This window comes from Rutidosis leptorrhynchoides, chromosome 6, assembly GCF_046630445.1.
Source record: "Rutidosis leptorrhynchoides isolate AG116_Rl617_1_P2 chromosome 6, CSIRO_AGI_Rlap_v1, whole genome shotgun sequence".
NCBI lineage: Eukaryota > Viridiplantae > Streptophyta > Magnoliopsida > Asterales > Asteraceae > Rutidosis > Rutidosis leptorrhynchoides.
In genome coordinates, this window is record NC_092338.1 from 165770492 (window position 1) to 165793877 (window position 23386).

Below are 23386 nucleotides of genomic sequence, written 5' to 3' on the forward strand. Positions count from 1 at the left end.
ATTTTAAAATCCCATTAAGAATTAAATATTTCTTTTTCTTTTAATTATTTTATTCTTTTTACCTAATTTTTTCAAGTATAAATAGCCCTCATTTCTCATTCAAACTCACACCAAAATTTCTCTCATTCTCTCTTTGAAGAATTACTACTAGTAAGTATTCTTTTCTTACTTTTTATTTTTTTTACTTTTTACTTTTTACTTTTTACTTTTTACTTCGGTTATTATTTTTACCGAAACATGTAAATAATGTTATAAATTATATGCAATTAAAAATAAAATAAATAACATGTATACACTATTACTATTACTAGCACCTATAACCTACTACTTATATTGTAACATAAAACATTTTGGGATATGTATTAGAGATGTATAGATCTTCGAACTTTCTTGACGAATGGTTTCTATGAGATTCTAGGCAGAGGGTTTGGATTTTCGATTTAAAGGGTCCTATGGCTCAAGCCCCTAGATCTAAATTAGCCATTCGAAGGGAAAGGGGTGATTGGAAGCCTATCTAATACGGCAAGTATCCTAAAATGGAAAACACTGATAAAAGTAGAAACTCTCTAGTCATAGAAACTTAGTAAAATAAGAAACTTTCTAAAAATGGAAACTTTATAAAAATAGTAACTTACTAGGAATAGAAACTTAGTAAAACAAACACATACTTAAACTTAAACATGGGCAAAACACTTAACTACTCTTAAATGTCAATAGGTTGACTTTTCTGCTCACTCGTTCAACTCTTTATTCCGAGGAATAACTCTCTCTCTCTCTCTATTTACTAAGGTGAATTCATAGCCCCTCTTTATTGCTAGCAAACTTACTTACTTTTACTTGGGGTGAGACACATGCTGTTTTTACTTTTTACACTTTAGACACAAGTACCAAACTATTAAACTATGCTATACCCGGCTATGTCCGACTAAGTCCCTACAGTGATATTTTTAATTGCTGCGGCATGTTTAATTATTGGGGGTAGGCCTATCGGGAGTAACGTCCCCGATACATTTGACCAAGTCATTGTATTACTTAATAATGAAATTAAACCGACAAGGACAGACACAACTTGTCATGGGGCAAACTTGAACGTTTAGTCTAAATATCACGCATTGGCATAACTTTTTGATCCTGCGGGAGATCAACTTTACAAACTAAATCTTGTGGTCTAAAACAACGACAAACTTTTTGTTAAACCTATGAACTTCACTCAACCTTTTTGGTTGACACTTTAGCATGTTTTGTCTCAGGTGCTGTTTAATTCAAGCTCTTATACTTACTGCTTATGTGATGCTACTTGGACATAGGATCAAGAGATATCGCATTTATTACTTCTGCATGTGAACATTTACGATATTGTTATTCCTGTCATTGTAACGATATTTCATTTTCCGCTGCGTACTCATTAAAGTTAAATTCATCATTTAGTATTGTTCTCATTTATTATAATATGTTGGTATGTTTTGATATTAGTGACGTTCCTTCCAGACCCTATTGGGAGGACGTTACAGATTGGTATCAGAGCATAATCAGGCTGTTATAGAGAACCAGGATTGCATTTTTATGTGTGCCTTACTTGTTAGCTAGGGTGCCTTAGCAATCTAGGAAACTATAACCTTTCCTGCCTTAGACTTTAAAGCACTTAGGATTGCCTTGTAATCTTAAAACATATGTCTTACAATCCTATCCTAAAACTGATCAAAATCTCCTTCCTAATGTTAGGATGTCTAATTATCATCAAACGACCAAAATGAATCTTTTCAAGCTAACCGAAAAAGATACTGAAAGGTCTTCCACAGAAAGACCAGTCCAAAGTCCACCTTATGGCTTTGGTGGTCCTCCCTCACCAAATTATATCCCAAATACTACTCTAAAGTTACATGGGTCTCCTGAATACTATCCAACCCCGAGGAATAAAGACAAGAGGAAATGTCTTGAAGAAACTGGGCCGTCAAAGAAAAGATCCCGATCTCCTTTCTACGATGAAGTTGATGCCAAGTACGAGCTCATGAATCTGCGAAAAACTACCGATGACCTAATTCACCATATTGCAAGGATCGATTTTCAAATGAAGGAAAAAGACCTAGCGATCAAGAAGCTCATGGAGAAAAATGCTGAACTAAAGAAAGAGATAAAGTTGGTGAAGTATGAAGGTGATAGAAATACCCGATGGGGGAAGCAATCTCTCTCCTACCTAAGAGAAGATGTTGACCTTAGATTGAAGATGGAGAAAAACCGCGTGAATAATCAACTTTCTATAAGGGACCACAAGTACCATGTAATCAACAATGATGTTTCTAATCTTTATGATAACATCGAGTATCTTTATGAGGAACAAAAGGAGAAGAATGACAAGTTTGAGAAGTTTATGAAGGAGGTTGAGGACGAGAAGAAGAAATATGAAGACTACTTCAATCTTAATATTTCCTAGTTATTTTCTATCTATGCAAAGGCTAGGCCTTAAACTATTTCTATCCCCGAATCGTGTAATAAGAAGGCCTGTTTAAAGCCTTGTTCTTAATAAAATAAAGTGTTTCGTTTATATCATATTCATCTTTATTCCACTTAAATTTTTTTTCAAACTTATGACCTATCAAGTTTATCAAACTTCTATATGTTATTGAAGATAACGGTTCGTCCACAAGCTCCTGCTACTACTTCAAACACTCACGTATATTATGCCTTTATGCATCGATTTGCGAACCGGAAAAATATTATTGGGTTATCACAGTATACGAATTGAAATTCTTTAATCAATATCTGGTTACAAATCTCAACACGTCATACCACCATTATTACATAAATGGATGACACATCATATCTTATCATATATTATCATGTCTATAAACTTTATCTACCACTTATCCTAAATTTCCTCCGTAAATTACGAAAATCTTTTTGCTATAAATACGTATTCAAGGAGACGAACATATCATTCGGTATTCAATACCCATTTCATATCAAACCCTATTCCAAACATATAATATGAATTTCTCAAAATCTTCAAGCTCCCACGGCAGCGTAACCGGAATAAACGAACCAATCAGCCATCATCTATTCTGGATGAATTGGGGATGGGTTCGTAGCCGACTCAATCAATGGAGACAAGAAGAAGGTGATCCCTTCCACCAACCGAATTCACCTCTTGGCGAAGAACCTGAAGCGCTTACCGGCGAACCAGTCCGAAACACCATTTTCTCTCTTCTTTCCAGTTTATCCCGTCACGAATATATAATATCGAAGATTCTAGATCTTATTCACCCCCTTGTTCCAACCACCAATCATCCCGGAATAATATAAGAAGTCAACGAGCTTCGCGCTCGAGTAGTGGCTCTGGAAAATCTGGTGCGAAACCTACGAACACCAGCAGCAGCACCAGCAGCATAACCAGCATCACCACCAGTACCATCAACATCACCACTAACAGCATCAGCTTCATCAACAACAACATTCGCATCCCCCGCCTCAACAACACACTCAGTACCTCAAACATCAACATGATACGCCCCATAGATACCAAGGAATATTAGCAATAAAGAGTTAAGATGTATTGACTCATTCTTCGTGAAGAATTATATATGTATACCTTATATATATATGATTTGAAACAATAATAAATCTTGTCGTACTAAGCAATTACGTGAGAATCTCAGCTAGTATGTACTACTTGGTTAATTCATATCACTAATATGCTATGATGTACACCCTTCGCTAATGACTTAACAATTGTTAATCACTGCTTCAGCACAATAAACTCCATTTCATAATAAATCAAGTATAACGATGAATGTATTGATTCATAACTTCATTAGCGAAATATTTCGCAACAATTATGAAATCTCTAAGATTTTGGAGATTATTTACTCTCGTTCCAAACCGCAAATCAAAAGAGTTTAATATATATTAACTCATTAAATCCATGATTATATCTGAAGAATACATATATGAACGTATATCTTCATAAAGATTGTAAAAACTGTTAATTATGAAAATATTTTAACGGGTAGGTAATACCCGAGAAATATTTACATCTCACATAAATACACTGTACATTCTTCAATTTCGATTCATAAATCATTAATTATACTCACTGCCTTCACTGTGATACACAATCATTTTCATACAAATTTAATTACACATTCTGAAATTAACATACCAGAATTCAAGTAAAGCTTTAGCAGGTGTTATCTTCCTAAAGATCACTACATTCATGAATTACATTCATTCGTATTCTATGATGAATTATCACATCAAACCACCGAAATTATCATCAACACCGCCTATTCATTAACCATTAGATCCGTTGACGATTACAATCAGCGTTTAATCATCTAAAAAATAAAATTTCTTGAAACCATCTCGGATTGATAACCAATGATTTAGATATGGTAGCATTAAATGCAGAGGAAACAAAAGAATTTTCCTCGTCATTGGAACTTAGAAATTCTGAGATATCACTGTATCTTTCGTTATAAATATCCTCTATATTTCTGAAGATATATTTATAACGATTCTTGTCAGCAATTAATTATCTCTTTGCGATATCTTTATCACATCATAAAGGAAACTATTTTAGTTTCTATATTCTGTAAAGTTCAAGTTTAAATTATGAATGATTTGAAGTAGTGTTGGGAATTGAAGCATGAGTTAGTATAATATAATGACGTCAGGCCAACGTGATTATATTAAAGTAAGTCATGCTAAATTTTTAATGGAAGATGATGATTCATAGACTTTATAATCATCATTTGCCATGTTACACGACTCTTATCTATTTAAACTCTAAACATATCAAGAAAATATTTTTCTTGATAATTCGATCTTTTCCGGATATTCTGGTAATATGACAAATCAAATTGTGCTATTACCTTTCCTTCTGCTTTGAATATCATGATCATTCGAAACTTCATACCTACGAATTCTGGACCGTTACTTGCTTTACAAAAGCATGAAGCTTCGACATATAAGGGAAAATATAAATCCCGATAACAATACTGAAATTACAAACCGTGTATATCAATGCGTATAGCAATATAAAGACACGGAAAAATTAAAAACACAATAAATCCTAAAGCATAGTAGAAGTAAACAGACTCCTCTGGTGGGAGTTGGAAAAGAAGGATGATTGTGGCGATAACCAATATAATGTCAAAGACAAGAACTAGATTGAGCATATTAACAAAACTTTTGGAAGTATGAATTGAGAAAGAAAGTATATAAGTGGTGAAGATAATGAAACGGAAGAAGCTAATTTATAGTAAAAATTCCAGACACAGCAATCGAGGCAATTCATCGTATTTAATTAAAGAAAATTCTAATTTCCGTAATTATCGGAAAATCAAATCTTATAAAGATTTCGAATATTTCTTTAATTCCTTGAAATCTGGAAATCAATCGTAACTACGTCAAAAGTTAAGGCGAACATTTAATTTTCTCATTTACTCTTTTACGATAGCTTCGTTTATACTCTTTCTATAATCGAATTACTTTATCCATATTATTTAATGTCGAAAAAACTCTAATTCATCATTCTTGTTATAAAGAATGACGATCTCTATCAAATTTCATGACTATGATTTTCATGAACTCCTCTCTGTTTTGTCTGCCTAATATTGCAGCATAAATGCTCAAGGTTTTAAATGAGCTCAATATTATTCATAACACATTTCATGTATCCAATTTACTGAAATGACTTGCATAACATCATCATTTTGAATGATCTCTGCATTAATGATAAAATGCACTTCGTAGAAGAACCTATAGAGATTATGGTTTGTATGACTTAAACGCTTGAAACAAAACAATATTCTTTCCTTTGGAAAACACGCAAGGCCCCGAACATACCTGGGAACGTGAAGACCAAATGAAACAGAAATATCCCCATCTCTTCTCAACCGCTGATGCATCCGAGAAGTCTACCTAAAACTTCGGGACGAAGTTTTTATTAACGGAGAGGTACTGTAACAACCCTCACTTTTCGACTTCTAAATTACTGAATTAACCCTAGGGTTATATGTCTGACTATATGTATTAAGGGTTGTTATATACAATTAAATATTGACCGAATAGTAATTTTTAGTCAACAATGTACGCTTAAATAAATAACATATTATTAATTTATATAATTTGACATAATTTAACTAAGTATATAAACTTTGTATCACTTTTATTATTTAGTTAATGTATTATATATTTAACTATATAATAAATCCAATTATATATAAATGTAATAATATTTACAAACTTACTAAAACTATAGTTTAATAATTAAGATCATAATTATTATTAAAAATACAAAATACCGAATTATTTATTATTTTTATGCAAAATTTGTATTTATTAATTAAATAAAACAAAAATAAAATAAAATAAAAAATAAAATATTATTGACAAATATTCTTGGAAAAACATTAAATAAATTTGTTTATTTACATAAAAAAATCCTTAAAATAAATAAATAAATAAATAAATTACTTTTTAATTAAAAATTTTAATGGAAAAACTACTTTTATTATTTTATTTTGTGCATTATCCCATGACCTAACATTTAATACTTTTTAATTTTAAAATCCCATTAAGAATTAAATATTTCTTTTTCTTTTAATTATTTTATTCTTTTTACCTAATTTTTTCAAGTATAAATAGCCCTCATTTCTCATTCAAACTCACACCAAAATTTCTCTCATTCTCTCTTTGAAGAATTACTACTAGTAAGTATTCTTTTCTTACTTTTTATTTTTTTTACTTTTTACTTTTTACTTTTTACTTTTTACTTCGGTTATTATTTTTACCGAAACATGTAAATAATGTTATAAATTATATGCAATTAAAAATAAAATAAATAACATGTATACACTATTACTATTACTAGCACCTATAACCTACTACTTATATTGTAACATAAAACATTTTGGGATATGTATTAGAGATGTATAGATCTTCGAACTTTCTTGACGAATGGTTTCTATGAGATTCTAGGCAGAGGGTTTGGATTTCCGATTTAAAGGGTCCTATGGCTCAAGCCCCTAGATCTAAATTAGCCATTTGAAAGGAAAGGGGTGATTGGAAGCCTATCTAATACGGCAAGTATCCTAAAATGGAAAACACTGATAAAAGTAGAAACTCTCTAGTCATAGAAACTTAGTAAAATAAGAAACTTTCTAAAAATGGAAACTTTATAAAAATAGTAACTTACTAGGAATAGAAACTTAGTAAAACAAACACATACTTAAACTTAAACATGGGCAAAACACTTAACTACTCTTAAATGTCAATAGGTTGACTTTTCTGCTCACTCGTTCAACTCTTTATTCCTAGGAATAACTCTCTCTCTCTATTTACTAAGGTGAATTCATAGCCCCTCTTTATTGATAGCAAACTTACTTACTTTTACTTGGGGTGAGACACATGCTGTTTTTACTTTTTACACTTTAGACACAAGTACTAAACTGTTAAACTATGCTATACCCGGCTATGTCCGACTAAGTCCCTACAGTGATATTTTTAATTGCTGCGGCATGCTTAATTATTGGGGGTAGGCCTATCGGGAGTAACGTCCCCGATACATTTGACCAAGTCATTGTATTACTTAATAATGAAATTAAACCAACAAGGACAGACACAACTTGTCATGGGGCAAACTTGAACGTTTAGTCTAAATATCATGCATTGGCATAACTTTTTGATCCTGCGGGAGATCAACTTTACAAACTAAATCTTGTGGTCTAAAACAACGACAAACTTTTTGTTAAACCTATGAACTTCACTCAACCTTTTTGGTTGACACTTTAGCATGTTTTGTCTCAGGTGCTGTTTGATTCAAGCTCTTATACTTACTGCTTATGTGATGCTACTTGGACATAGGATCAAGAGATATCGCATTTATTACTTCTGCATGTGAACATTTACGATATTGTTATTCCTGTCATTGTAACGATATTTCATTTTCCGCTGCGTACTCATTAAAGTTAAATTCATCATTTAGTATTGTTCTCATTTATTATAATATGTTGGTATGTTTTGATATTAGTGACGTTCCTTCCAGACCCTATTGGGAGGACGTTACAGTTAAGGTGAGTGGAGTAATTATGCATGTATGTATATAGTGTATTTATTTGTATGCTATGGTATGAACCACGGAGCCGATAGTACCATAGTATGTGCGAGGGTGCTATGATGTAGACCACGGAGCCGGTAGCATTATGGTACGTGTGTTGTAGTGTGAACCACTGAGCCGGTAGCACTATAGCACGAGTCGTTAAAGTGTGAACCACGGAGCTGGTAGCACTATAAAATGAAGTGTGAACTGTAAAACCCTCAGACTGGGCCTAGCTGGAATTGACTATTTTGCCCTTATGTGTTGTTAAATGTTATTTTAATAATTATATGTTTATAATTATTTGACTATATAGTTGAGACCAGTTCGTGACAAGGGTCATGGAACAGGTTTGTTTATTTAAATTGGACCTCGTTTGGACCACTTAATGAGGTGTTTCGTATTTCATATAACTGGTAAATACCCGTGTGAGACACGGAAGAGGTTTCCTCACCATGAAGAAACCCCTTAGTCATATATACTTCTGTATTTGTTTTAGTTTCCATTTTTGGAAACCTTAAACACAAACACATACACAGACACTCCCAAATCATTAAACCCTAGCTCTTGATTCTTGTTTTTGTGTTAAATCGAGTTGTGTAATTGATTCTCTGTGTTTTCAGTAGCTTAAACAAGGTAATTACATGTCGATTTCATAGCTTAATTTGTGTAAAAAGGGGATTTTTGTCAGATTTTGTATCAAATGAGGTTTTGATCAAATCTTGATCTAAATGTGTTGTTTATGTCAAATTGATGTTAGAAAATGTTTGTATATGAGTTATATATGTTTTCTAAGTGATTTGTAGTGTCAAAATAGTGCAAAAACGAGATTTAGGGCTCAAAATGACGAAAACAGCGACCTTGTACTGATGAACAGCTCCCGTACAGTTGCAGGATGCATCCGCAAGGTTACGGGGTGTATCCAGGACATTTTGGGTGCATCCGTGCGGTTGCAGGGTGCATCCGTACGGTTGCAGGTGCAACCGTGCGGTTGCAGATGCTCCGTGCGGTTGCAGTCTGGCAGATTTTTGGAAAACTTGTTTTGGCCGTAACTTTCAAACCGTAACTCCGTTTTTGATGAATAAACTACCGTTGGAAATGTAATGAGGTGTAGTTTCTAATGGTGAAGTTTTAAAACACTGAATCAAATTTTATTTTGAATCAAAATAATGGAATAGCGCGTATGCCTCGTTCTACACGCGTGGGATAGTTGCAATTGGATGGGAAACCATGTAAACTTGTCATATATGGATATATTAGGTTATATAATGTGATTTATAGTATTAATTGATGATTATCATTGATTGGAGAAGTATACTAACTCAGTATATGATGTTCTTAGGTGACAAAGGAACGGAGAAGACTCAGTAATATTAGACCACTGAGTTGTTGCTGGTAATCAGTGAGTGGGACTATCCTTATGGATATTGGTATTTAGTAACAAGTGTAGTTACTACCCTCTATTATGCTATTAAAGATTATGATAATCTATATATGCATGTTGATTACTGTTTTAATTATAAGTAGTAGGTGATACTGCTGTTATCAGGTTGCCTGATTATATTATATCTATAGCATGCCTGATTAGGGTACCCTGTGGTTATTAGTGATGTTACCTACCATAAGGTTGTAGGTGGTTTATGTGCACATGTGAGAACTGTCCGTGTATAGAAGGGACAGAAGAGGTCAACCGTGTATAGAAGGGTTAGGCTCTTTGGTTATTGTAATGACAGTATATTGCAATTGACGTATGTAAACGTCAGGAGAGATATACTGTGGGACAATAACGAGGGCTATCGGTACAGCTCTAGCTTGATCAACTAGTAGTTGTAGACCTGGCAGGGTCAACGATCCTCTTGTATTTATAGCCGTTAGTGCTATGTATAGCCGTTAGCGCTATGAGAGTGATTAGCCGTGTAGAGCTATTGATACTTAGTGAATAACTGTGTAGAGCTATTGATACCCTTATTGTATAGCTATGTAAGGCTATGTTAGTGTAGTGCCTGTAGTGCCTTTAGTGAATAGCTTGTTAATGCTGTTGCTGCTCTGATTGTTGGTCTAGCTCTGTATGATACAGATGTGTAATGTTCTATTATATGATAGCTATGTAACACTATGTCCACATGACCATGACCAGATGCATGATCCCTAAAAGCTAGGCTTGGTACTTGATAGTAATATCTGTTGGGATATCTCATTCACTTAGCGTTAAGCTAATCCCCCACATTTTCTCCCCTGCAGGTTATATTGTTTTGCATGCTAGGGACGAGAGAAGATAATCGTGCTTGGGTTATGTTTGACACACTGAAGAACTCTGATGTTTATTATAACTATGTATAACTGTTTTGAAAAGTAACACCGGTTTTATTGTAATATATAAATGTTATATGCTTTAAATATTTCCGCTGTGATTTAAAAAAAAGTACGGTGTTACAACTTGGTATCAGAGCATAGGTTTGGCAGCATGTACATTGTGATGAATGTCATGTTCCCAAATCTTGATTCGATTTGTGTCAAACATCCTAGTGGGGGAAAGGGAAAGTGAATGTAGGTGGAATACGTGTTAGTTGCTAGGTACTAACCGATTATCCACTAAGCTTTTGTGAGATGTTGTGATAAGACAGGTATTGATGATCAAACTCGAGATGTCGATACCCCCTTGATCCCCAGAATAGTGAGAGCGTCCTCAGAGGAGCATAGTGCGTAAGATGACTTGCGAAAGTATAATTTTCAGTTACATAGTCAGTTGAAAGAAATGAAAGATGACTTGAGCCGAATTCGCTTTTAACCGAAACCGATCTGAATTCAAATTCTTTTTTCAGTTCGGTATCGGTTTTGGTTTTGCTATTTCAATTTAGATTCAGTTTTGTTTTCGGTTTTGATTTCTATAATTTCAAAATCAAAAAAATCGAACCAAATAAACTGAAAACCGAACTGATGAACATCACGAAGTTAAATGGTGTTTTATTCATTTCCTCTACCTAACAAACTTTTACAATTCCAAATAATTTAAATAAAACTAATACTCCTAAAGTCATATACTATATTGTAAAGAATGAAATGTGAGCTGTTTAATTTTTTTAACAATATAATACTTCATCCGACTCATATTAATTGTCTCAAAACAAAAAAATACACAATTTAAAAATATTATCATTACATTGTACTTTTTTATGTACTTTACAATTTGATTTTACTTACTTTTTATTTATCTTTTTTGTGTTACATACATATATTAGGGGTATAAATGTACTTTAACTTTTTATTCTTACATATTTACTCCTACATACTAAAACCCATCGACTTTTTAGTCGTTTCAGTTTTAACGCATCGTCGTCTTAAGCTTGCATTCACACTATAAACGGTCTCTCAACTTCCGCTCAATTTACACAACGACCCCTCAAGTTAACACTTTTTCAGGGATAGAAAGTGTAAATATATAATTTTATTAAAATAAAAAAATTAATTCCACCCGAATTAATTATTATTATTCCTACATACTAAAACCCACCGAATATTTATGACGTAAACAATTAAATACTAGACAATAAATATGAAACGGATCGAGTATAGTTTTGATCTAACTCTAAGAACATTTAGATATAAATGTTCATTGCACATCAATCAATTAATCGCTCAGAAGAGTAACTTATAATTTCTCAAATATAAGAATTAATGATTATTGTATGATTTTTCTAACGTCAGTCTAGATTTAATGGCTGTCGTTAACAAGTACTCCGTATAATATAATTATACACTTAAATAACTCTCACCACAATATTATAGTAACCGGTGTCTACAAGTGTTAAATCCTTACAATTATTATTATTATATACAGTATAAAATAGTAATTTTCAAATTCTACCCTTAACTTCAATACTTCTAACATTGGCCACAAGATAAATTCACAGCTGCACACGAACTTCCGATCATCACACTTTGGCCCCATCTTCTTAATGATTGTATCATCAAGCATCCTTATGATAACTATCAACCAATAACCATTAACACCACCATGACATTCAGGTTCAAATCACAATCATAAGAATACATGAAAACACACATAATTCTAGAATTAGAATACGTACTTTAAGAGTAGAATTCAGAAACATAATGTGATACACATAAGACACTAATGGGGTTATAAAAGTTACAACTCGGTCAAGATTAAATGTTTGTAAATGAAAAACTACTAACATATACTTTAAAATATTACTTCTAGCTACAATCCAGTTTATATATGTAGGCCTGATTGTAAAACAAATTAAAGGTCGATATTTCATTTGTAGTAGAACTTAAAAAAGTCTTCAAAAAGTAGATAACGAATATCGTGACTCACTATAGAGCGTTGTAGCTCCGTTCATCCAGAGAAAAACGAAGCAACATCATAGACCTACATATATAAACATCCTGGTGTACAAAACTAGCACTTTTATTTTCGATGAGCGAAATAAATAAAATGATATTGGAGGTAAAATTAAAAACAAATGATATATTGGGGCGATAAGTGTAAATTATGGGGGGAAAAAAACAAATAATCAAGTGTAAAATGGTAGAAAAAAATTGATTTTTTCCATAGGTATAAATGTCAAAAAAAAACACACACACACACACACACACACACACACAAAACGTGAATGATACCGTTTGACAACCAAATTTTATTTTACAACTTCATTCGTTATCAAACACGATATATAAAATACACATTAACAAATATCAAATCCACACACCAACAATTATCTCTTTTACACACAATTGCTTTTAATCTAAACTCAATCTACATCAAACACAATCATTCAAAAATGTAAACATCTCCATACTCCTGATCTCGTGATCCAAGTTTAGCCTTCTATATGTGCCAAAGTTTACCAACAGATGCTAAAAGTGTTGTTAGCTGCTTCTCACACTTTTGTATCACACAGGACTTGGTCACATTAACGGTGATTGGAATGAGTACAAAGAAGGATGGTCTCTTATCACTTACTAAATCTACCTCAATACAATACAAGCTTGATGTTGAGTTCCATAGGTTTGTTTTTACTATCAGGATATAATTTACTTGTTTTCTTAAATAAAGTTCAATGTAAGGCATAAAAATCAACTTCGGGACCTTCTTCAGTTCTAACTTATAACCTTACTGGAAAACACTATACTTGCTTGAAAATTCTGTAATTCAGCCACATGAAATCTTGATGTGTGCAGGTATGGTTATCCGATAACTCGTTATAAAAGAACATTAGCTCAATGGTCAGATAATAAAGAATTTGCTCACCTCTACTGAAGGAATTGGCGATGAAACTTTAACATTCAACGTCCTACTTGATATCCACAGATTCTATTAATGAAAAAAAAAAAAAAAAAAAAGTGTATTAGTGCGCTACAAAATGGAAAAAAGGGGATAACGAGATGAAGGATATCATGCATTAGTACCTATTGACAAGAGATGTTTGGGTTCATTCTAATTTGCCAAGGGGAGATTCTGATGCATGATCGTCAACCAACCATAGGTTGTATTCATGAAATCGCTTTATCTTCTTTTCAAAGCCGACAATGTAATTGTTATGTATGATAACATGTTTCCCCTTGGTTTCTTTTACCCATGTCTTGTTCTTAAAGTATAGTCCACCAGTTGGAAATGCTGCCTGAGGAAGCAGGTACAGGTCAACCTGAAAGAAATATTTTGTTACTAGATATTGATCAATTCCTCAAATTAATATTCAATAAATAACAAGATTGATTGCGTAATCAAATTGGTTTCTAAAAGTAGATTATCATAGATTTAATGGAAAAGTAACCAATCCATGATTATGGAGTAAAAAAGAGTTTTTAGGGGTGTACATTTTCTCAAGCCTTGATTATAAAGTAAAAAAAGAGTTTATGAAGGGACAACATGATATAGAAAAATCCAAAATACATAAATACAACAAACTATAGTAGACTATGCAAGGACTTCAAATGATCAATTTCAAACTCACACAATACTTGACATTGACATTAACTGTGCACAATTGACAAAAGGAAATACTACGTACTAATATTTGTCTCAAACTCACAAATAGTTATGACCAATGAAGCAAGGATGAATTTAACAATCAAAAGGTGTGGGTGAAAATATACCTCATCTGCTGTTTTGTTCAGTGCCCAGTTGAAACCTGGCTGATCATTAGCTTTCTTTGCGCTTGACCATGGCTGCACTTCAAGCTCTTCAATCCACTTTTTCATGAGCAATTTTGCACCGGGTGTTGGATGCAAATATATCATGCAGCTGCAGATGTAAGTCCGCCCTTTTTTCCCTGGAGGTGGCAGAACATTAGGGTGGTCAAGTGGTTTCACCTGGTCATGGAAATAACACAACTTCAGAGCATGATTTGCATCATGTTAGGAATAAAAGCTCTTCTAAATACCACCGAAAATATGAAAATAATGTATAATCTTGTTAGAGGTGGCAATTTCAATCCACTTATAATAAGTCATTTTCGATTTTGTTTCATATAATCGGGTCAAATGGGCCAAATCAACAATAGGAAAGATAAGAATGTCGAACAGCATGGAAGTTTCCCAATGTCTGTTATAAGTCATTTAACCTCCTAAATCGATTCATCCAACGATTTAATTTTTTCCTTATTATAATATTGTCGATACAATAATTAACATGTCAACAAAAATGATTTTGAGGCTGAAACCAATACGACCCATTTCGGTCTGTTAACCGACTTGCCTATCTTCCCACCCCTCCATTCATTTCCATCTTAACAACATAAATCCCAATAAGCATAGTAGATAACTTAAGCAGCGAAGTAGTACTTACAGCGGCCATGTCATCCATAAAGTAAACATCATGTTTTCCTTTGAAGTAAGGAAACGGATCTGCTAACCATACCATGTCAACATCATTGTACATCACACTATATCCAAGCTCTAGTATTTGAAGCAAATGGCGTGGCCTTCTGGAAGTGAAGTTGAAGAATCCCTGCAAATGGTTCAATTGAGCACCAATTATGAACATAAACCTAAGAACTCTAACGAAAATTTTCCAAAAGTTCAATTTAATCGACAAGTGAAGTTGAAGAATCCCTGCAAATGGTTCATTTGAGTTTTTTTGCCATGATCATGCAGAATATTTTTACATGCTTACTCAGTTATCCATACAAATAAGATTAAAATGAACGTCAAACAGATGGCAGTGATTTCTCAGTGCAGGATCACTTCATTCTATTAGCATATCTTCTATGATTCAGTTCCCATTATGCAACTCTCCTTTCATTTACTCACACATCGTAGAATTAGGACATACAGAATGAAAATGAGAGACTATACTGTAAGTAGAAAAGGCACGTCCAAATTATATTTTAAGAAATCGATGTAGCCTTATCCAAGCAGTGACGAATTACATAACACCGTTCATTTCACCATTCTGATCTAATAATTTAGTAATTACTCTCTCCGTCCCATATTAATTGTCCACAGACAAAAAACAAACAGTTTAAGAAAATGTCATAAAAGTTGTACTTACTTTCTGTTTACTTTCCAGTTTTACCCTTACATTTTGTTCCTCCTTTAATCATATCCACATACACTAAAGGCATAATAGAACTCAATTTTATTATTCTTTTCTATTTATGGAAGTGGACAATTAATGTGGGGCATCCCAAAATAGAATACTCGACAATAAATTAGGGACGGAGGGAGTACTATATAAGTACATTTTCATCCTATAAATAGCAATAATAAACATTTTCGGTTCAATCTTATTATTAGAAACTAGAGTAAGTCTCACTAGGCCAAGTACTATCCATCTCACATCAAACCATTTCAACTACGAAAAAAAACTTAGCGCATATCATATGTTCTCAAGATACAAGTTCAAACCATAATACTGTAATTGTAAACATTATACAATACTATATACATAAATAGAATGTACTTCCTCTCTTTGTCTAAATAGAGTTGAGGAGGTACAAAAACATCACAAATTATAACTAAAACAGGTTCCCAAATTCACTTAAGAGTTAGCTACCATTCTAAATTCTAAATGATATATATGTACACACATTCATATACAAAAAATACAATAACTAATACCTGAGAGCCAAACTTATGAGCAACTTGAGCATCAGGTGCAGGAGGAATCAAAACAGCATGACCAGGCCACCTCCCATTAACAATATCCAAAGTAGCATAATCTTCAGCAATCACAAGCACTTTATCATGATGATTTTGTCTAACAATACTAATCAACCAATTATTCAAAAACGGCAAGTAAGGTTGACTAACCGCACACACAATCACCGTGCTTCCATTTTTCGCTACATAAGATACCGCTTCCGGCAACGTATACCGTCGCCATTTAGCTTGTTCAATTGAAACCCTAGAATTTGAAAAGAACGCTGAACGATCGCCGATCCTTGGTGAAATTACACCGAGAATGATGATGATGATGAGTGTTAGAAGGATTAAGAATGTGATTCGATTGAAGATTAGTGTTGTGTAGGGTTTAGAATGAGTTGATGCTTTGTGGTAGAGTGAGTTGTAGGGTTTGTGAAGTGATGATCGTTGGTGGAGTGATGGCATTGAATTGAGTACGGTGATCTTTATTTATGGTGAAGTTTGGGGATTTTGTGTGTTCAATTGATGAGTGTGGAGCAGCTATAGCGATTGGATCTAAAAGAATGGTGACGTCTGCTAATTTACTCAGGTACCCCGTGTTTTTTTTTTTTTTAAATTCTGATTTACAGTGTTGTAAAAATAGGTTGTGTAAATAGGTTGTGTACATATTAATCATCCTTTTTCAAATACTCCCCTCATTCCTATATCAATTCTCTCTAGAGAAAAAACACAGAACAAAATATGTAACATGTACTTTTTTCCCTTTGTTTATAGGTTTATCCTTTACTTATGGGGGATGATTCTCACACACTGTTTTTTGATCCTCACACACCAATTTACTTGAACTCCTCCCTAATAATAGGGTAAAAGGGTGTGTGAGGATCAAAAAACAGTGTGTGAGAATCATCCCCCTTTACTTATTATCTATATTTTATTTTACATACATAAAGTAATAATATAAAGAAAATTTACCCTTTTATTTTTATCTATCTATTTATGAAACAACAACAACAACAACAAAACCCAATCACACATGTGTGGGGTATGGGAGAGGTGAGACGTAGACAATCCTTCCTCTATCCTTGAATAAAGAGAAATCATTTCTCCACCCCGAGTGACACACTCCAAGAGTAGAGAAGGTCTTCCATCTCTCTGTTCGACAGGTAAAGAGATTGCTTCCAACGGACCTCCGGCCAAAAAAAATAAAATAAAATAAATAAATAAATAAATAAATAATTTTTTTTAATAATTATAATAATAATAATAATAATAATAATAATAATAATAATAATAATAATAATAATAATAATAATAATAATAAAATAAAATGGAAAACACGCCATAAAATATTTAGTTACGGTTTGTTTTCTAAAATGTTATTATTTGAAAATTCAAAGCATGTCCGTCTAAAAGTTTGAATAGTAAAGACTATTTATTTGTATGTCTGCAAAATAGTTTAATTATGTCTGCAATACATATAAGTATATTTCTAAGTTTGCGAGTTCATAGACAGAATAAAACATTTTTTAATTCCATGTCTTCAGAAAAGCAAACAGTCTGCAACAAAAACATCATTGTACGCGTAAACATAAAAGATAATAAGATCGGCTGAAAACAAACAACACCTTACATGCAGTCGCTATGGTGTTTGGCTTGATTAGTTGATGTTTTGCCCCTGGTCCTCCATTTATTTTAGGAAGTTGTCCACATTAGCTGCCGGAGGCTGTTTGTCTTATTATTATTATTATTATTATTATTATTATTATTATTATTATTATTATTATTATTATTGTCTCTTTTTTTTATTAATTCAACCTCTTTAACTTTTGACATTTTAATTGATTTTGACATTCAAACGGTCATTAACTGATCATAACTTTCTATGTAAAACTCTAACTGTAATTCGTTAAATTAACCATTAATATTGAATAAAAGTACACTAGGAGCCTCTCTATGTTTAAGTAATTATTATCATAGATGATATTTGATTAGTGAAAAAAGTAGAGTAAAGAGACATTCTTGGAACTATTTACAAATTTAAAATTATTACGGGAATGAAGGAGTATTTTTTTAATCAAAAATATTCGGTGTTGATACGTATTTTTAGTTAGCGGCTTATAGGTATCAGTGCAGGTCTAGAACTTCTTAGCGTGGTGGGTGGATAACCGATTGACTATTACTCTCAAGATAGAATCCCTGCAGACCCGGATCACATTCACATTCTAAAACCGTGGGGTGACTTAAGTCAATCTTGCAGAGCCAAACTGTAAATTGATCCGTCTAGCGCTATACGGCTAAGTCTTCAAGTTTAGAGTGAGAGAAAGTGTATTCTCTACACAAGTGTCTTTAAAGTGATGGCCCAGGTGGCCTATCTATAGGCATGAATGATCCGTAATGTTCGAAAACATGTGTCACGCTGCCATTAATTGATTCATGATCTGCTTCACAAATGGGATGGGTCGAAATCTATTTGTGAGATTAGGGATCGGCATATATTATCATAAGCATAAACATAAGTGAGGAGAGCTGATTCAAATTTGTGCACAAAGTGAGCAACCGACTTTGTGCTTTTGAATTAATTTATGCCTTTTAAGCGTTTCTCCATCTTGAAATGGTTTTTTTATGCGTGAAAACCACAAGTATAAGACCCATCTCTTGCAAAAAGGCCCCGCATTCAACATATCTAATAATACATGCTCATAGATAGATTATAATCAAAATTCAAAAGCTATTACAGTAATAAACATGATCCATATTTAGCATTAGAAATACATAGTAAGCACTAAAAAGACTCAAATCCTTGTACCAGAAAGCAATAGAGAAAAGTATCGCGATAAATCACATGAGTGAATGGATACAGACTCAGCCATGAGTGTTAAAAGCTTCCCATACCAAGTTCTGGGGAGCCGAGTTTGTGAGATCACGAGCCTGTAGAGCTGCGGTTCTAAGCGTTTTAAGTGTCGTTATATTGGCATCATAAAACGACAAGCTTGTATATGGCAAATTATGTTTCTTGCAAAGGTCTTTAACGATAGGAGAAATCGACCTCAAATGACACCGAGGTAACCTGGGAAACAAATGATGCTCAAGTTGAAATTGTAAGCCACCGAAGAACCAATCCATGTAAGACGAGCACGAAATGTCAATGGTCCCATTCGTTTGCTTCTCAAACCAATCGTTCCCAGTTGGTGGACCCACGTATACGTTAGCTGCAAAGTGGTTTAAAGTAAACTGAACATGTTGAATCCCGGTGACACAAAAGCTAACCAAGACAAACGCGACTCGTTCTGGCCAATTTGGTAGGCATGAAACCAGAAGTGGAAACCAAGTCCAGAACACGATGGTCCCGAGAATGTTTAACCCTCGGTCGGGGATTCGTCTTTTCGAGATCAGTAATAGTAACGTTTGTAGGTAAAGGTTGACACGTGCGACGCACATGATCGGGTAATATGAGTAATGTTGATAGCTTACAAAGAACCGTGCAGCACGGTCAAAAGTCAACTGTCTGCCATAGAAAACAGATGTCAACGAGTTGAACAATTTATTGGAGACTGCTAACATAGGCAAGTGTTGAAGGTCGGGATCATAATCGAGACTATTACAAGCGATATGATGCGCGTTATGAGTCCATTTCCACCATGCGATGCTTATTCCCGTTATGCAATTCCCGATAAAAATCCCTGCGAATTTGTTCCACCCACGAGTCGACATCATTTGATAATGCCCTGCATCGTGACCTAGGTACGCAATTTGCATCCAAGCTAGCCCCAATAATGCACCCGCTAACATATGAACCCAGAAGCTAGTAGAATACAATACCCCATATACAACGGCCGAAAGAAGCAAAGATACGAAACAAAGCGAGTAAATCACACCGTGCCCTTTCTTTTCAAACATACCGGCTTTTGCAAACTCGGAAGCAAGTTTTCTGTAATCTTTTGAGATATCGGAAACATGGTAATCTTTTAAGTGGTACCCGGTGAATAGTTTATCGAGATGTTTCCATGCAGTGCCAGGGTGGAAGGCGATGAACGCATCGGTTACATCCTGACCCGCAAGATTCGTGAGCGGGATATCGCCACCCGGGTGTATTTTGGCCCACTCTGTAACATTGTAAACTTTGCCCTGAATCGAGATCCAAAGGTTGCTAGCCTTGTTGTGCTTCTTTAACTCCTCAGACGTTATGTACTTCTTCCCGTCTGCTTTTGAATTCAAAACTGCATACGCGAGATTAAATGTCAAATACCGGGTGCATTTTTAATGCTTGTATAGTTTATATGTTGGTTACTCTTTTCTAATAAAGGAGTGACTTTCAGCATTAATTTAATTTGGTACAAAAATAAACATCAGCTAGATGAATCCTATGGTTTACAAGTTTTTTCAGTCAAAATACAAGTAATCATAGAAGGAAAACGTGACCTGCAACACGCGTGAACTAATTATTACACAGTACATGAATAATAAAGTATACAACTAAGAAACTATGCATAATCAAGTTAAATAAACAGAAAGGGGCTCAATAAACTTAATTAAGTGCATAACATAACAAAAAATAATTGCACCCAAACAACTGGACATATACTTTATATTCGAAAACGACAGCACCATGACAAGAAAAAGTTTCGGCATGTGAATATTTAATTTATGTGCTTAAGATCATTCAATTATATAGTTTAACAGGGCCGGCAATTCTACATCAGACTTAAAACTAATAGCATAAATAGAGGTAATGAAATGAAAACGACCATTAAGTGTTAGAAAATTTCTTTATATTGGTGTTATACATGGCCATTTGCCTAAAATAGAACATTTGAGAGGATTATCAGTTCCCAAAAGTAGAAATATGAAGTGCAGTAAACAATAAATCACAAGTCGAATACCACCAAGCTATATTTTGCTATAAATTAGGTATAAATATTTAACAGCAAAACTAGATGGTGTCTTTTGAGCACAAGTAGTATGTAACTATGTATAGACTTTGAAACCGCATTATAGGATAGAGTCAAATTCCACTAGGCTACAGGGTTGTAATACCTACGTATTTACCTAATGAATACATTTGCTCGAGATCAAAAGATATGTTTTAGTGATCAACTTTTTACAATCATCTTGGCTATAGTGTTATACTAATGAGTCAAGTTCAGAAGGAAGAAGGTTTTCTCTGTTTGGGCTACCCCAGAGGGCGAGTAATCAGACCCCATACTCTAATATACGCAGCGAGGATTACTCCCTGGTTGTTTCCAACCCTTCTCTGACCACAACTAAATATTCGTCCCAGACGGGATTCGAACCTGAGACCTGAGTCAAGTTCAGTCAACATATATTTCACAATTGAGACCTAATTGAAAATTTATCATAGTATTTTCTAAATTCAACCACTACCGCAAACGCACATGGTAGGTTATACCTAAAATGCTTGTCTATTTTACTGATACAATTATTAAGCAGGGTTGGTGCCATCTCACTCTCTTCACCTTTTTTACTTTCCCCCACCCACTTCATGTATATCATGCGTTTACTCAAAACTCAATCTTAAGCTTACAAGTCATACTTTCAGAATCAACATTTTGAGGTTTGCAGTTCAATTTGCAACATTTTTGGTCCACAGTCTGTCTTACTTTTTTTCTTTTCGGCAAAAAACAGATTTTAAAATATAATAGATCCAAAGATCTAATTTGAGTTACAAGTGACTGATCCAACATTCTGTTTGAGTAGATCCTACAATTTACTCAAACAACAACCATGAATAAACGACATACCAAACCATTGCAACAACCTACTCAAACTATAAGCCTAAAATCATGAAACGCAATACGTTTGTTTCTATGCGGTAGTTTGTTCATGATTGCTTATTTTAAAAGCAACATATAAACATATCAATTAATTTGCGTTTTAACTTACTTTAGAGAACAAAAACACACTTTTTGTAAACCGCTGAAGTGGTGCTAATTTTAATCACACTCTTTAAGCCTACACTTGTGCAATACCAATAATTCAATAAACCCCTGCAAGTTGCATATAGTAATTTATACAAACACAACTAATAATGCATCACATACAGCACTATAATGCATAATTAATATTAGAAAAAGAGCACGTTAAGGATGAAATAGACTATAGACTATAGCTGATAATAATACCATTAATGTCAACCTAATAATATTATTTTTATGCATTAATGAGGTAATATATGAAACAAATATACTTCCTAAGGTTTACTCAAATATATACAATTAATAATAGTCCAATAAACTACCCGTATTAGGCATATAAAGTCTTTCCTATTTATAGAAAATCAGATTAAAAAAAAAATTACTTGAATAATAAAATAATTAATCGAGAAACCAAAAATATCAATCAATAAACTACTTTTTTAGAAAATGAGATCAAATATGAGATTGATTTTATAGAAACAATATTTCAGATCTGATTCACAATCAGATCCAAATTGACACACTATAATTTTGACTGAAAACAATTCTAACAATCTTCCTTCCTGAATCTAACAGCATTGCCTTACATAGAGATACACCGTATATATCTGCTTGTATATATAATGATTATAGAATCAATATCGGTTATATGTATTTTTAAATAAATTATATGAATAATGATCAGAATATAAGCTAAATTAGACGAAAAAACCGATAATGTGAATCACAAGTTATGAAAACAGACCTTCAACGCCAACAATAGAAGTAGAAACCATGGTGGTTGAATCTTCACACATGAATACGAATGCTGCTTTACTTCTTTAGATGATGATTTTAATTTTATATAAATATAAATATATAAAATGAAAAATGTGCAATCAGCGTTGCAATTTGGAGAGAGAAATTGATACGAATCAGTTTCTGCTTTTTGAACCCTAACAGCGCAATGGTAATATACTACGGAGTATCTGGCATTAATTTATGTTAAAGGTAGAAATAAGCTAGTTTATTTATACATATATTTAGATTTAGAATATAGACTCATAAAATAAAATATTCATAAACTTTAAAATCATATGTTAATATAAACTACACAAAAACAACATTCCAATCACAAACTACCCAACGATCCTTTACTTTTTCGAGTCTTTATAATTGACTTAATAACCACACTGTCAACCTTCAATCGATTAAATAACTTGCCCGCTCGATTTTGATCTCGTATGATGAAACATTTGACGAAGAACTA

At 33.3% G+C, this 23386-nt stretch overlaps 2 protein-coding genes across 4 annotated transcripts; both read right to left on the bottom strand.

Moving 5' to 3' along the window:
* Positions 1-11890: 11890 nt before the first annotated feature.
* On the bottom strand, positions 11891-16711 carry LOC139852456 (UDP-D-xylose:L-fucose alpha-1,3-D-xylosyltransferase MGP4-like). Of its 3 annotated transcripts, none has more exons than XR_011761080.1 (6): positions 16181-16711; positions 14907-15068; positions 14216-14431; positions 13529-13764; positions 13371-13433; positions 11891-12082 (listed from the first exon to the last, which is right to left on the bottom strand). XR_011761080.1 is itself a non-coding variant. In XM_071841753.1 (5 exons), exons 1-4 carry the CDS (start codon positions 16667-16669, stop codon positions 13552-13554), a joined length of 1080 nt encoding a protein of 359 aa, XP_071697854.1. In that variant the 5' UTR covers positions 16670-16711; the 3' UTR covers positions 12780-13433; positions 13529-13551. The 3 variants fall into 3 exon arrangements, 1 of the variants encoding a protein (XP_071697854.1); XR_011761079.1 differs by lacking the exon at positions 11891-12082 and adding an exon at positions 12780-13264; XM_071841753.1 differs by lacking the exon at positions 11891-12082 and having other exon boundaries at positions 12780-13433.
* A 2194-nt stretch (positions 16712-18905) lies between these two features.
* LOC139854161 (delta(8)-fatty-acid desaturase-like) lies at positions 18906-23011 on the bottom strand. Its single transcript, XM_071843484.1, has 2 exons — positions 22883-23011; positions 18906-20421 (listed from the first exon to the last, which is right to left on the bottom strand). Exons 1-2 carry the CDS (start codon positions 22932-22934, stop codon positions 19067-19069), a joined length of 1407 nt encoding a protein of 468 aa, XP_071699585.1. The 5' UTR covers positions 22935-23011; the 3' UTR covers positions 18906-19066.
* Positions 23012-23386: the final 375 nt, after the last annotated feature.